The sequence below is a fragment of the Antedon bifida genome, chromosome 7 (genome assembly GCF_963402885.1).
Source record: "Antedon bifida chromosome 7, ecAntBifi1.1, whole genome shotgun sequence".
Classification (NCBI taxonomy): Eukaryota; Metazoa; Echinodermata; class Crinoidea; order Comatulida; family Antedonidae; genus Antedon; species Antedon bifida.
Window position 1 is genome coordinate 6,369,558 of NC_136232.1, and position 13,696 is coordinate 6,383,253.

General features: G+C 34.9%; 5 protein-coding genes across 5 annotated transcripts; 1 reads left to right on the forward strand and 4 right to left on the reverse strand.

Moving 5' to 3' along the window:
- Positions 1-468: 468 nt before the first annotated feature.
- LOC144848605 (organic cation transporter protein-like) lies at positions 469-4,009 on the reverse strand. The gene is made up of 8 exons (XM_078705416.1): positions 3,703-4,009; positions 3,446-3,614; positions 2,993-3,137; positions 2,682-2,773; positions 2,335-2,543; positions 1,731-1,839; positions 1,213-1,422; positions 469-1,034 (listed from the first exon to the last, which is right to left on the reverse strand). Exons 1-8 carry the CDS (start codon positions 3,836-3,838, stop codon positions 926-928), a joined length of 1,179 nt encoding a protein of 392 aa, XP_078561542.1. The 5' UTR covers positions 3,839-4,009; the 3' UTR covers positions 469-925.
- Positions 4,010-4,418: 409 nt separating this feature from the next.
- LOC144848400 (organic cation/carnitine transporter 2-like) lies at positions 4,419-5,033 on the reverse strand. The gene is made up of 2 exons (XM_078705126.1): positions 4,623-5,033; positions 4,419-4,526 (listed from the first exon to the last, which is right to left on the reverse strand). Exons 1-2 carry the CDS (start codon positions 5,031-5,033, stop codon positions 4,419-4,421), a joined length of 519 nt encoding a protein of 172 aa, XP_078561252.1.
- A 483-nt stretch (positions 5,034-5,516) lies between these two features.
- Positions 5,517-10,820, reverse strand: LOC144848606 (organic cation transporter protein-like). Its single transcript, XM_078705417.1, has 9 exons — positions 10,741-10,820; positions 9,418-9,572; positions 8,921-9,089; positions 8,243-8,387; positions 7,797-7,888; positions 7,453-7,661; positions 6,993-7,101; positions 6,657-6,866; positions 5,517-5,986 (listed from the first exon to the last, which is right to left on the reverse strand). The coding sequence occupies exons 2-9, from the start codon at positions 9,551-9,553 to the stop codon at positions 5,884-5,886; spliced, it is 1,173 nt and encodes a 390-aa protein (XP_078561543.1). The 5' UTR covers positions 9,554-9,572; positions 10,741-10,820; the 3' UTR covers positions 5,517-5,883.
- Positions 10,737-11,407, reverse strand: LOC144848401 (organic cation/carnitine transporter 2-like). Its single transcript, XM_078705127.1, has 2 exons — positions 10,994-11,407; positions 10,737-10,844 (listed from the first exon to the last, which is right to left on the reverse strand). Exons 1-2 carry the CDS (start codon positions 11,405-11,407, stop codon positions 10,737-10,739), a joined length of 522 nt encoding a protein of 173 aa, XP_078561253.1.
- A 911-nt stretch (positions 11,408-12,318) lies between these two features.
- On the forward strand, positions 12,319-13,564 carry LOC144847775 (dual specificity protein phosphatase 14-like). The gene is made up of 2 exons (XM_078704290.1): positions 12,319-12,399; positions 12,753-13,564. Exon 2 carries the CDS (start codon positions 12,767-12,769, stop codon positions 13,304-13,306), a length of 540 nt encoding a protein of 179 aa, XP_078560416.1. The 5' UTR covers positions 12,319-12,399; positions 12,753-12,766; the 3' UTR covers positions 13,307-13,564.
- Positions 13,565-13,696: the final 132 nt, after the last annotated feature.

Here is a 13,696-nt window from a genome sequence, read left to right on the forward strand (position 1 = left end):
TCTGGATAATGTCCCCAGTACGCCTAAAAGGCCACCGTTAGATCTACTACTACTACCTAAAAATACGTGTAGGCTTAATATGGACAAGGCCCTATTATTTTATTCTTAACTGTTACAGATATATTTTCCACCTAGAAAAATATTTGAAAACATTTTTTTTTTTAATATGCCATTTTAATGTCACATAATAATTCACTTTGACCATCAATTTGATCGGGAAAAAAATATTTACCTGAAAAAACTGTAATTTAAAGCAATAAATAGTCAAATTATATTTTTATATGTAAAATTATTTTTTGTTGTTTTTTTCTACGAAAGTGATTAACTAGATTAAAACTAAAAATGACCTATTCAGCACATGTAAAATAAGTATATGACAAATATAACCTGTACAGTTTTCTTATTTTATTCATTTTTAGTTGTCGTATTATACACCATATTTGTATTTTAATAGATTATTCGTTGACTTAAATGTCTCTCCTTTTAAGTATATGTATCTACATTTATAACTTCAAAATGTCACACAAGAAAGCTACGGTACATAATGTCACCGTTTATGTTATTCTGAAGATACTGTTACGGTATCATGTCTAACGACAATAAACAGTTTATAGTATTAAACCTGACGGCAACCTTTCTTTCACATGTGTTACAGTTTGTCTCTCCCTTGCCACTATCATAGAAGTCCTTTTCGAAAGCCTTATGTCACCTGTTAGTTCGAATGGTTTGTGCTTTAGCTTCCTAAAGGTTCGTACCACTTTGATTGCGTTAGCAGCCCCTCCCCCACACCTCTTTATTAAATTATTATTTTTTTTAAAGTGAGATTATTTAAAAGGGTTCGGTCATATTTATTTTTCGATCGAACAATATCACTTGTACTACCAGTAATGAAAACCACATAAGTCTACTGCTAATTCTCTTAACTTTACTCTACCACTTCATAGGCTTGGTTTGTAAAGCTGCTTTCAATATCCACTTGTCCACAGTAGTCAATCATCGTAGGTTTACTTGTTGGTTCTTTAACCTTTTTTCTTCTGTAAATTATAATAATATGATTAAGATTACTAAAATTGTAAAGTATATCTTTATATTATATCACTACTTATTTAATATGATAAATCATTAATACATTTCGTACAATTATCTTGTGTAGTAGAACATTGAATTAATCAAAACTATACATTAACATACTGTCATTTGATATAAACTTACTGTCCAATTGTTTCTCCATCTTCTATTGTCTCTGGCAGTTTTTTATTGAGGGTTTCAGGTAGCAACAAGGCCAGTAATCCAGCAGATATTGACATTAAGCTGAAAATCATCAGTGGTAGAGGAGGCCATATCTTTCCAATTTCCAGAATAATGGGTGCGAGTATACCACCAACACGAGCCGACATGGACGATGTACCCATACCAACACTCCTGTAAAATAACATTAGTACGTCTTGTGTACGCTTGGTTATATTTTTTGGAAAATCTGTGTTTCTTTCTGTCTACACTATCACTAACTTTATGTGACAACAAAATGTGATGTGCCCATGGATAATAATAGACATGATTATGTCATCTCACTACCATATTTGAGCATATCATTACCATGTTTGAACACATCACACTTTTTTATCAAACTAGTTTAATAGAATTTATACAGAGCTTTATGAAAATAGAAAAGATAACTGCTGTAAATTGTCTGAGGACATTGATCAACCCGGATGTTCCACATAACTTACCTGACTGGAGTGGGATACAGTTCAGCAGAAAACACATATATTATACCAAACGAAGCAGCAATCCCGAATTTCCCAATCAGAGACACTGTAGTTCTACCCCATCCCATAGCTGAAAATGAATATAAGGCATATTGAAGTTAAGACGATTTAATGGTAAATTACACAAATTAGAAAAACGTACATGTATTGAGGTGGTAGCCTGCTAAATAATACCTTTAGGCCTAATGGAAAACCCCTAAGAGGGAGAGCATAAATTTATTTTCAATAATACTATGAATTTCAAGATCGCAAACACAACCATGTTATTTATTTGTAGTTGTAGCACGGGAATCATAAATTTTGACTCATATCAATGAAATACAAAGTTTAGCAACATTCTGAAAGTGATAGTTGGCGTGCTATTTAATAGTACAGCAATGTATTAAAAGTACAAAGCTCGAGACGTCTTGACGTCACAGATATATAGATTTTTAATTTATAGAAAATAGAAAATAATTATAGGTTTGCTATTTGGGTACGTAGCTATTTGCCAACATTTCTTTCAGTACTCTGTGCATATTAAGTGAATGGGTAGAAATATCTAATATGGTACAATGATACTTACGGACCCATACAGTTGTTAAACAAGCTACACCTCCCAATACCATAAAGGCACATAGCATTCGTTTGCGACCAAATGTACCTATAGCAGGTATTGCCACAATGTATGCTGGTATTTCAACAACACCAGAAAGTATAAACGCTAAATAGTCTCTGCCACCCAGACTTGCTGTGCTCAGTGATAGACCATAATATACAAGACTATTCACAAACCTAAACAAATTAAGAAGAAAAATTGAGGTACACAAAATGGTGTAACACTTGGTGCTGTACAGCACTATACAACAACATTTAAATTTAGTAACACAATAACACGATGTACAAAATAACATAATATCACTAATTATTTACCAATTGTAAAGAATATTTATTGTTTTTATCCGCAAGTTTGGAGTCCGAAAAAGGTCGACTACGGTGTAAGTGACGTCATGTTCTGCCTTCTCCTAAACAAAAGTATAAAAACATAAAGAAAGAAACGTGTTGTATCTGTAATTTTGTTAGCGAGACTAAGTGATACAGCCTGATTCCCACATGGCACACAAAAGAAGAGTCTCTTGTTTGAGTTACGGTAACCAGATGAATTTAACTCTAATAATGTGGCCTACTATTGCAGCTTCTACCTACTACGTTTATCAATAATCATCATATATAACTTTTTTTACCATTTCCAATTTCTGTTCCTCAAACAAATTGTCTGGAAGTTCTTCCAAACTGACTTTGTTGACTTTTGCACATTCTTTGATAAGATCTTCTGCTTCGTCAAATCTTTTCTGTGATATCAGCCATCGTACAGACTCGGGAATATATCTACGACAAATAAAATTCTGCTGGTTTTGAAATAGGAAAAAAGGCTATCGGCTATAACTTGGCCCAACGCTCCTGCCCATCAGCTATCACTTGGCCTAACGCTCCGCCACATCGATGAAGAAGCAGAAACATAGTACAAGCTACCGTTAGTTAATATGTACGTTTATTTAATTGTCGTATAATGTGAAATAACATTATTGTATTTTTGGTATTTTTCTTTCTTTTTGTTGTTGGAGTATAATGCATTTAAACTTAGAAATGTCACGGCGCAAATTGGTTAGAGATTACGCTATAGAACCAATACTTACGGGATCATCAGAAAGTAAAGTGCATTTGGTAATGTTATAGTTAGCTGTAACCATCGCCAATCCCTGATGAAATATGCCAGAACACCATAAAGGATGAAGCCGGCTGATACGTAGAAGTTAATCACCATGCCAGCAAAAGTACGTTTTGACGGTCCTACAAGCTCAGTCGCTAAGTAAAATATAATAGGCCTAGGCATCATTCAAATTAAATGCAAAATCACATAATAGCTTAATTGGATTGAAAAATGTTCACTTACCGATAGTAAATGCGGAAAGGTATATTCCAATATTAGAAAATCCGACAATAGTTCTAAATACCGTAAACCACCAGTAGCCAGGTGCAAATGCTGTCGCTATACCAAATACAAGAGTTATGAACATACACAGAAACATCGTCTTTTTACGGCCAATTCTAATGATAGAATCAAAATTACGGAATAATAATATTTTTCTTATATAGCACAATGTTTCTAAGCGCTTCACATTATTTTTTTGGGATCAAACACGTACGGAAACATTCTCCCATAAAGCAGCTAGTAATCATCGCAAAGTTGTGTCTTGATCTAACCGGGTACCCATTTATACACATGGGTGGAGAGAGGCAAACGTAAGTAAGGTATCTTGCCCAAGGATACCGTACAAGCACTGCGGCGAGAGTTGGATTCGAACTTACGATCTCACGATCAGTCATCCAACGTCCACACACTGCGCCACACGCTCTCAGAAATATAGTACAGTATAAAGTAATAATTATAATTATAACCAGGATTTTACACTAAATGTCGTGACCACTAAGCGCTATATATATTATTACCCCGGTCATTTTTGGTCACGTATGGAAACATATTCCCAATACAGCTAGTAGTATAAGCGCAGAGTTCAAACCTTATTTTTTTGTGTCAGTTATCAGTTATTATTAATGATTGTCGGATGACAACCTTTGGAAAAGAAATTGAAAGAAAGCAATGTATACTTACATATCAGCAAGGGATCCAAAAACAAATGATCCTACCAAAACACCTGCAAAATAAATTGATTGAGAGAGTGATGCCTTGGATCCGTCGTCACACACGAGATCGAACTGCAATAAAATGTAATTATGTTCATTGACAAAATAGGTTATTATAATAGTTATTACACTGCAATTTCTGTAGCTATGTAACAATAGTGTACTTACGTCTTGTATGACAGTTGCTTTGTACTGACTTCTGTCATATTCCCATCCATCTTCACATTCTTCTAAATCTGGATCTGACAACTTACAACGCTCAGTGTCTTCACCAAATTCAGAATATGTGACATCACAACGTTTGCAGTTATTCTCCCGTAATAGTGTGTCTTCGTCATCTTCAGGAATTGTTATATTGTACTTTAACTCAGTACAGGTGGCATCATCTAGGCCCCAGGAATAGCAGTCTTGGCGTTCAAGTTGCGGGGTCTTGCACCAATGGTCAGTGGTGGGGGCTAGAAATACCATAGCGACTTGAGGAAACATGGTTGTTACGCCCGTGAAGCATAGAAGGAAATATACTCGCTTTTGATAAAAACCAAACTCTCCAAGATACTGGAGAATGTCGTCAAACTTCATGTTTTTCCTTTAACTTTTCAAAAGAACATAAAAAAGCATCTGCTTTCTAAGCAATTGTCTGATAAATAACAATGGTGTGAACGACAGTGTACTTTGCACTGGTGTTTTTAATAGGTCGTTGGATACACCTATGTTATACTAGTACTTGACAGTTATTGAGTTTATATTTTTTTATCATTTAACTTCGTCATGTGTGATAACAAAGTCAACTTATCGAACTACGATAACACGTATATAGGTGCATCATCATACAAGCAGAATCATCTGACGTTTCATACCAAATACATCCAATGGGGTTGGTGAACCCCAATACATACTTCTTTGGAAGATGCCATCTAAAGATGTACATCACACAAGATTCTCTAAAGTGAGCTCATAATCATGTATTTGTAACTCTAATTCAATTAACTTAAAAAAAAACAAACAAAATAAAAATGTGTATATATTATATATTTGTTTATTAACATGTATTTGAATCTCAATTGCAATAGTTATGTCCTTATTTATCGTTGACTTAAACCAAAAAAAATGAGATATGCCCATATATGGGTATAATGATGTCATATCTCTACCCTATTTGCGCATACCACTACCCTTTTTGCGCATATCACTACCATATTTGGGCACATCACACTTTGTTCACAACTAGTTTGATAGTGTAGGCAGAGCTTTCGAATTATCATTTAAATTGGAAACAATTGTCAAGAAAATTAATGGATGAGTAGCCTACTTTTTTTAAACCGTCATCCATTGTGTTTTGAGGTGACCGTGGACATAACTCGTTCAGTACCAACAATATTCCTTGACTGACAATGAACAGCAGACATCGGGTCTTTACTCGACTCTCACTCTATTCTACCACTTCATAGGCTTCGTTTGTAAAACTACTTTCAATATCCACTTGTCCACAGTAGTCAACCATCGTGGGTTTACTTGTTGGCTTAACCTTTTTTCTGTAAAATTACGATATTATTAAGTAAGATTTAATCATCATTTAATATCCTATTTACAATAATTATTGTTATTGTTGTTATTCACACATGTAGTGGGGCTGTAGCTTGGTGGTTAACGTGCTTGCCTTCCAACCCCAAGATCCGGGTTCAATCCTGACCTAGCCAGGGTTGTAACTCACGACTCCACTCCCTAAGCCTCAAATGAGTTTATAGTTAATAAGCAGGGCCGTAGCCAGGATCTGTCAAGGGGGGGTTCGGACACTAAGTATTTGGGACACAGAAAACTCTTGGAAATTTACAGACACGTATCGCTCGACGTACGCTCATACAGCGAATAATGTATCGAGTTATTCAAGAACGAGTTTACGAATTTTTCAATTTACGAATAACCTTTTGTACTGTGTGGGGCACGTATTTGGAGGATTTAGAGATGAGGGTGAGGTATTGGGCATGTCGGGGATGGGGGTTCGCAGTCGGTTAAGGGGGGTTCGCTGTATAGGGGGGGGGGGGGGGTTCGCCCGAACCATAAAAAAAACCCCTGGGCCTGATAAGCATGATAAATTATAGTTTATCCATCCTGTAATGAGCGAGTTTGTTTTCGCTGTTGAATGCGTATGGAATAAATTAAAATAAATAAAATATTGACTGTTTTATTTTTTGATAAACATACTTTCCAAAGTTTTCTCCATCTTCTATTGTTTCTGGTAGGTCTTGATTGAGTGTTTCAGGAAGCAACAGTGCTAAGAATCCAGCAGATATTGACATTAAGCTGAAAATCATCAGTGGTAGAGGAGGCCATATCTTTCCAATTTCCAGAATAATGGGGGCCAGTATACCCCCAATACGAGCCGACATGGACGATGTACCCATACCAGCACTCCTGTAAATAATACATTGATTTTGCCTAGGTTAGTACTTTTTTATTTATTAAATTAGTCACGAGATTGTTTACGTTGTTCTGATTGGTAGTTAGTTGTCAATGAGATATTCCACAGTATCGACTTACCTTACTGGAGTGGGATACAGTTCAGCAGAAAACACGTAAATTATACCAAACGAAGCAGCAATTCCGAATTTTCCAATAAGAGACACTGTAGTTCTACCCCATCCCATAGCTACGAAGGAACATTGAAGATGTTAAACATTTAACGATTGGTAATTTCACAAAAGCATATTAAAATCTCGAGTTATCTGTATCTTCAATATGGGGGTGAAATACTAATAGCACGCCCTGTCGCTCTCTGCAGTGTCTCATCAGTTTCTAAGCGCTTAATTTCCCAATTTTTCAATATTTATATTTTAATTTTAAATGGACATTGTGAATTACATTGTATTATCATAATGCTATTCGTGGTACAGCATGATTTCCACATGCCTATCTAAATGAAAAATTGTGTTTTTGAGAGTTTGGTCTATATTGTACTGGGTACAATAATGCATGCTACAACAATATTTAAAATACTTACGGACCCATATGGTGGTTAAACAAGCTACACCTCCCAATACCATAAAAGCACACAGTACTCGTTTGCGACCAAATCTATCAATAGCAGGTATGGCCACAATGAATGCTGGTATCTCAACAGCACCAGAAAGTATAAACGCTAGATAGTCTCTGCCACCCAGACTTGCTGTGCTTAGTGACAGTCCATAATATACAAGACTGTTCACAAACCTAAAACAAATTAGGGTTGTGAAAAAAAATGATATTTATTATTAATATCGTAATGTAAGACGCTAAATGATGATACTTCATGCATTTGATTATGGTGTAGGCCTAAAATAATAACATTAGTATATTGTTTATTACCAATTGTAAAGAATATTAAATGTTTTCATTCGCAAGTTTGGAGTCCGAAAAAGGTCGACAACGGTGTACGTGACGTCATGTTCTGCCTTCTCCTAAACAAAAAAATATAAATCAATTAATACATAAATCCGTTTTTGTATTTGATTAAATTTTTTCATTTAAAAATGTTAAGGGACATGTTGTATTAAGTTTCATATGTATTTGTGGAAATGAGTAGAATAATTGCGGCCCAGCTCGATCCCCGCATTCATTGATTGGTGATTTTCCATGTTAAAATTGTAACACACTGAACCTATAACTTCAAATCCTCTGCATTATTACATTCTATCCACAGCAGCCCATACCTTGTTGCCATACCATACAACACAGACAATACACTTTCATTTATAAAAGATGGTTCTACGTTCTTTTATCGTCACATAATTTAGGAATTTATCAATCTTTACCATTTCCAATTTCTGTTCTTCAAATAAATTCTCAGGTAGTTCGTCCAAACTGACTTTGTTGATTTTAGCACATTCTTTGATGAGTGATTCTGCTTCATCAAATCTTTTCTGTGATATCAGCCATCGTACAGACTCAGGAATAACTCTGAAACGAATAAAATACAATGCGACTTATGATGAATACAATTGTAAAGTATTCAAAGGGACTAAATCAGTACAGAAAACATTGTTCACAGTCTAGAGAAGCAAAAGGCTAAACTACCTTACAATTGCTACAAATTCATTTAATGATATAGCAAAAAAATAAAACAATACGAAAATATGCTTCCTATCGATTATCAGTTATGGCTATTACTAAACAAACTTGCAAAATGTTCACTGCAATTTCCCCTTCCCAAAATCGTATCCCTGCCTTTTTATGTTTAAAAATGAACAATACTGTGATGGCACTGTTACAATCCGTCATGCTTGATTAATACTGATGAATGACGTAATGCGCAAACGGACAAATATTGGTTGGTTAGGAATAATATGGGTTAGCTTCGTGTAGGCTACACATGCTATGTAACAAGCTATATCTGAGATGTGTAAATAAATTAAGAATGAATTTTATTGATCGTCGTTGTTTTGTACTTTTCGTCAGAATACTATTGGCCGATATAACACTATATTACTTACGGGATCATCAGAAAGTAAAGTGCACTTGGTAATGTTATAGTTAGCTGTAACCATCGCCAATCCCTGATGAAATATGCCAGAACACCATAAAGGATGAGGCCAGATGAAGTGTAGAAGTTGATCACCATGCCAACAAACGTACGCTTTGACGGCCCAACAAGCTCAGTTGCTAAAAAAATTCAAAGATATTCTTTAAAGCAGTAACGACTATGATCGCTCACTGGCTAAACCCAGGGGTCTCAGAAAGAAAATACAGTTCCAGAAAATATATATAATAGTACTCTATTTAGGAAACCGTCCTTCAAACAAGTTTATGTCGGTGTGCTGTTGTCTCCCGGGGGTGCCTTTTGTTTTAATACCACCATTGCGGCAATGACCCTTTTCGACCGTCTGTCCTCTTTAGTGTTGCATGGTCCTTTATAATTCCAAAACCAGAGGCCTTTGGTTTCTGCGTTATCAAACAAAGTATCATCATTTTGAATATAATATTTACTTACCAATAGTAAATGCTGCAAGATATGTTCCAATACAAGAAAAACCAACAATAGTTCTAAATATGGTAAACCACCAGTAGCCAGGTGCAAATGCCGCCGCTATACCAGATACAAGAGTTATGAAGATGGCAAGAAACATCGTCTTTTTGCGACCAATACTGTGAAACAGTTAACAGTAGAACATACTCTAAAGCTTGGTTCCCACTAGAACACAACGCAAGGACGTAGGCCGCAACGCAAGCGAATTGGGCCAATCCAAGCGATGGATTATTCGAACCGTTCCTTGTGGTTGGTCAAATCGCTTGCGTTTCGGCTTACGTCCTTGCGTTGCGTCCTAGTGGGAACCATGCTTAAAAAAGTAAATCATGACGGGGGCATTTCGGTTTAAGGATATAGGTACAATGACGTTTTTATGAGTTCATTTATTTGGCAAAACTCTTGCAAAGTAGGCCTTTATTATTAATTGCTTTGTGTGTTTGAAAAGATTGTTTGCACAAAAAATTAAATTGTGTTTTCTTTTAGAAAATAGCTACATACCAAAATTGATATATTGATAATGAAATCAAAATACTTGAGTTATCTGTATCTTCAATATATACAGAAATATTAAATAGCACGCCCTCTGTCGTTTTTAAGTTTGTTTTTTGTTTATTTTCTTCGTTTCCGTGGTTGTGTGTGTGTGTTTACTTGGGTCTTCGGTTTATCAGTATTTAAATGACGCAAAGTTTTGAATGCATTGTAAGTAGTATCAGCACCATTGTGTTTCTGTTATTACAAAGTACACTTATGTGCCCGATTATGTGTGTTAGATAAGATTACACACAGTAGCACAAAAGGCGTTATCAGTGTCATCACCAAGAGAACTCATCATATTTGTTTTGTTAGATATTAATAATAATAATAAATTAGTAGCTATGACAAATTAATGTATCTAAAACATTTACAATAAAAGTGTCTGGTGATTGCTTTTTTCACAAATAAGGTATTATTATCTGTATTAATGTATGTTCTGTTTCAACCGGAGGAAACTAGACTTGCCTGAAGTCTGTTGTTATCGTCTTTTTTATGTTAGTCCACCAGTCGGCGTTTTTGTCTGAACTCAAGTATTATATGTATAAAACGCCATATATGCCAAAATATCTTGTATTAATTTCAGTCTAGACTAGTGGAAAATAAGAGAGTAGTTTCCCCTCACTAAAATCCTTTTTTAACAGCTCACATTCAATGCTGTAGAACGAAAATGAAAATGGCCTTTCTATTCACTATACGACGTATTATTAGGCCTAAAAAGCATTTCAATCAATCGTTTAGTTGTAGGCTACTTACAAATCAGCAAGAGCACCAAAAACAAATGATCCAACCAAAACACCTGCAAAATAAATTGATTGAGAAAGTGATGCCTTGGATCCGTCGTCACACACGAGATCGAACTGTAATAAAATGTAATAATTATAATTACAGTACATTCATCAACAAAATAGCTTATAATATGAAAGTATGTGTTTTGCAACAATGTGTATAGGTTATATAATAGTTATTAAACTGCAATTTCTATAGCTCTGTACAATAGTGTACTTACGTCTTGTATGACAGTTGCTTTGTACTGACTTCTGTCATATTCCCATCCATCGACACACTCTTCTTTATTATCTGGATCTGACAACTTACAACGCTCAGTATCTACATCAAACTCAGAATATGTGACGTCACAACGTCTGCAGTTATTCTCCCGTAATTGGGTGTCTTCGTCATCTTCAGGAATTGTTGCATTGTATTTTAATTCATTACAGGTGGCCTCATCTAGGCCCCAGGAATAGCAGTCTTGGCGTTCAAGTTGTGGGGTCTTGCACCAATGGTCAGTCGTGGGGGCCAGAAATACCTGGGCTACTTGATGAAACATCGTCGTAGTGGCCATAAAGCATATAAGGAAATATATTCGCTTTTGATAGAAACCGAATTCCCCAAGATACTGAAGAATATCGTCAAACTTCATTTTTGCTGTTTTAATGCGGCGTTAAATTAAACGATAAAGCTGTCAAGTAAATGACAGTGAGATGAATAACAATTTAAGGGTGTACTACAATGTACTTTGAACTGGTGTGGTGGTGGTGGTGGAACTGGTAGCTGGATAATTTAAACCAGTGTACACCGGTATTGAGTCCGTGGATATTATCAATTTTCGTCATACAACAATATCACCATGTCATCGCGCAAACAGCTGACGAGGAGACGCTTTAATAATACTTTGAACTATAAATAATATTTAAAGACAGATTACTAAAATCACTGTAGACTTTGATTATATTGTTTTGTAGTATTAATAAAATTAATCACTTCCGTAGAAAAAAAACGGGAAAAAATATTGTTTTCACTGACAAAATAAACGGTTAAATTCAACCAAAACCCCATTTGCTAGCAGCAAATTTGACGATTTATTCCTTTAAATTACAGTTTACAGTTCAATTAGGTAAATACATTTTTTTTTCGATCCAATTTTTGGTCATAGTGGATAACTATTAGGTGCCATTAAAATACTTATTATAATTCGTCTCATGCGCGAGACCCTATTGAGATTTACTTCATACACGGAAAAATCGTAGGACTATAATTTAAATGTTGAATTAAAAAGGAAGGAGAATGTTTTAGTGTGACCATGTCTGTTGGCTGTTAGTGAAACACAATTGTTTGTCACCGAATAAATGTTTATTTATAATTTAATTAATTATATATTAAAAAGAAAATGATAGATGAGATGACAAACACAAGGGTGTGTTGCACCCTAATAATACGTGCATTATTTAATTTTTTACTCCATAACCAAAGTGGTTAATTAATCATCGTCATCAAAATAATGTATTAAATTTAATAAATAAGTAAATGCTACCACCTACGACAAATAGATCGGACTATCAATCGATGGTGGCGGTATTTCTGTATATTTGTAAACAAACATCTGGTTTAATTTTACGCTGTTCATTTTCCCTGGTTGGTTTATAATATAATATTTATTTATTCAACGTTATTGTAGACCTGTTTGTATAGCTAATAAATGTGGGCGCTAAATGTGTTTCTTTAGTTAAGAAGGCCTAGATCTAGTTATGACTATTCTAGTACTAATATGTATAATGAATGTATCTGAACTAGTAACAGTGTAGTAAGTAGGTGGTAGGCCTAGTTTGTTTCTAGGAAGTCACTACAGTAGTACCTGTATAGCCGCCCTATAGTGTAGTGCATAACTGACTGGCCTGTATTATTTCTCCAAGGAGAGAATGCAGTCGTGGCTCTGGCCTATTTGTACAGTACTGTATATAAATGTGTCCAATTTTATTTGTTTGCAGGCAGAGTAGAAGCAATGTTTCAGCGTTCAAAGGTACACTGTTTGTCAGAGATTACAGACTTCCTATTTGTCACAAGTTTCAGAGGAGCAGATAGTCCAACAGCTTTGCGTGCTAAAGGAATTACATGCATCATTAATGCAACATGTGATAAACATACAAACCATGACATGTCTGGCTTTGACGTGATCTCTATACCAGTGAATGATGTCCCAGAGGCAAATCTCCGACAATATTTTGATGTTGTGGCAGAGAAGATTCGAAACGTGAAAAAGGATGGAGGGAAAACAGTTGTTCATTGTCACGCAGGAAGAAGCAGATCCGTCACTCTTGTGTTAGCTTACCTGATGCGCTGTGAACACATGACGTTACACGACGCCTACAAACTGGTTAAACTTCGGAGAGAGTTAGTTCGTCCAAACATTGGATTTTGGATACAACTATGTCATTATGAAAAAAAAATGTATGGCAAAAACTCTGTGCAGATGATTCCATCACCTATTGGAACTATTCCAGATGTTTATAGTAATGAAACTAAAAACATGTGGCCTATTTAAAAATGTAATAAAAAGTGTACGAAATGTTAAAATATGTACAGAAAATACTGTACTGTAATATACAATTTGTATAATAATTTGCTTAAAATAATTCCTGCCAGGCATGACCACTTGTATGTAAATATTATAATATTAAAGCTATAAACTAAATAACTTGGTCTTTCTATAATATTTTATTACACCCTATCTATTTAATTGCAATCAATTGATGATTTTAATTGCTTGTTTGTTTTTATTTTGGCAATAAAATAAATAATTATTCGGTATATAAAAAAAAATAATAAAAGCTTAAATTCTGGTTTTTATTCTTATCTGTATTGTTTCTGAAATTTGTCAATTTTAATGAATTTCACTACAAAAACCGTGGCAAATGCGTTTTTTCCGAAACAA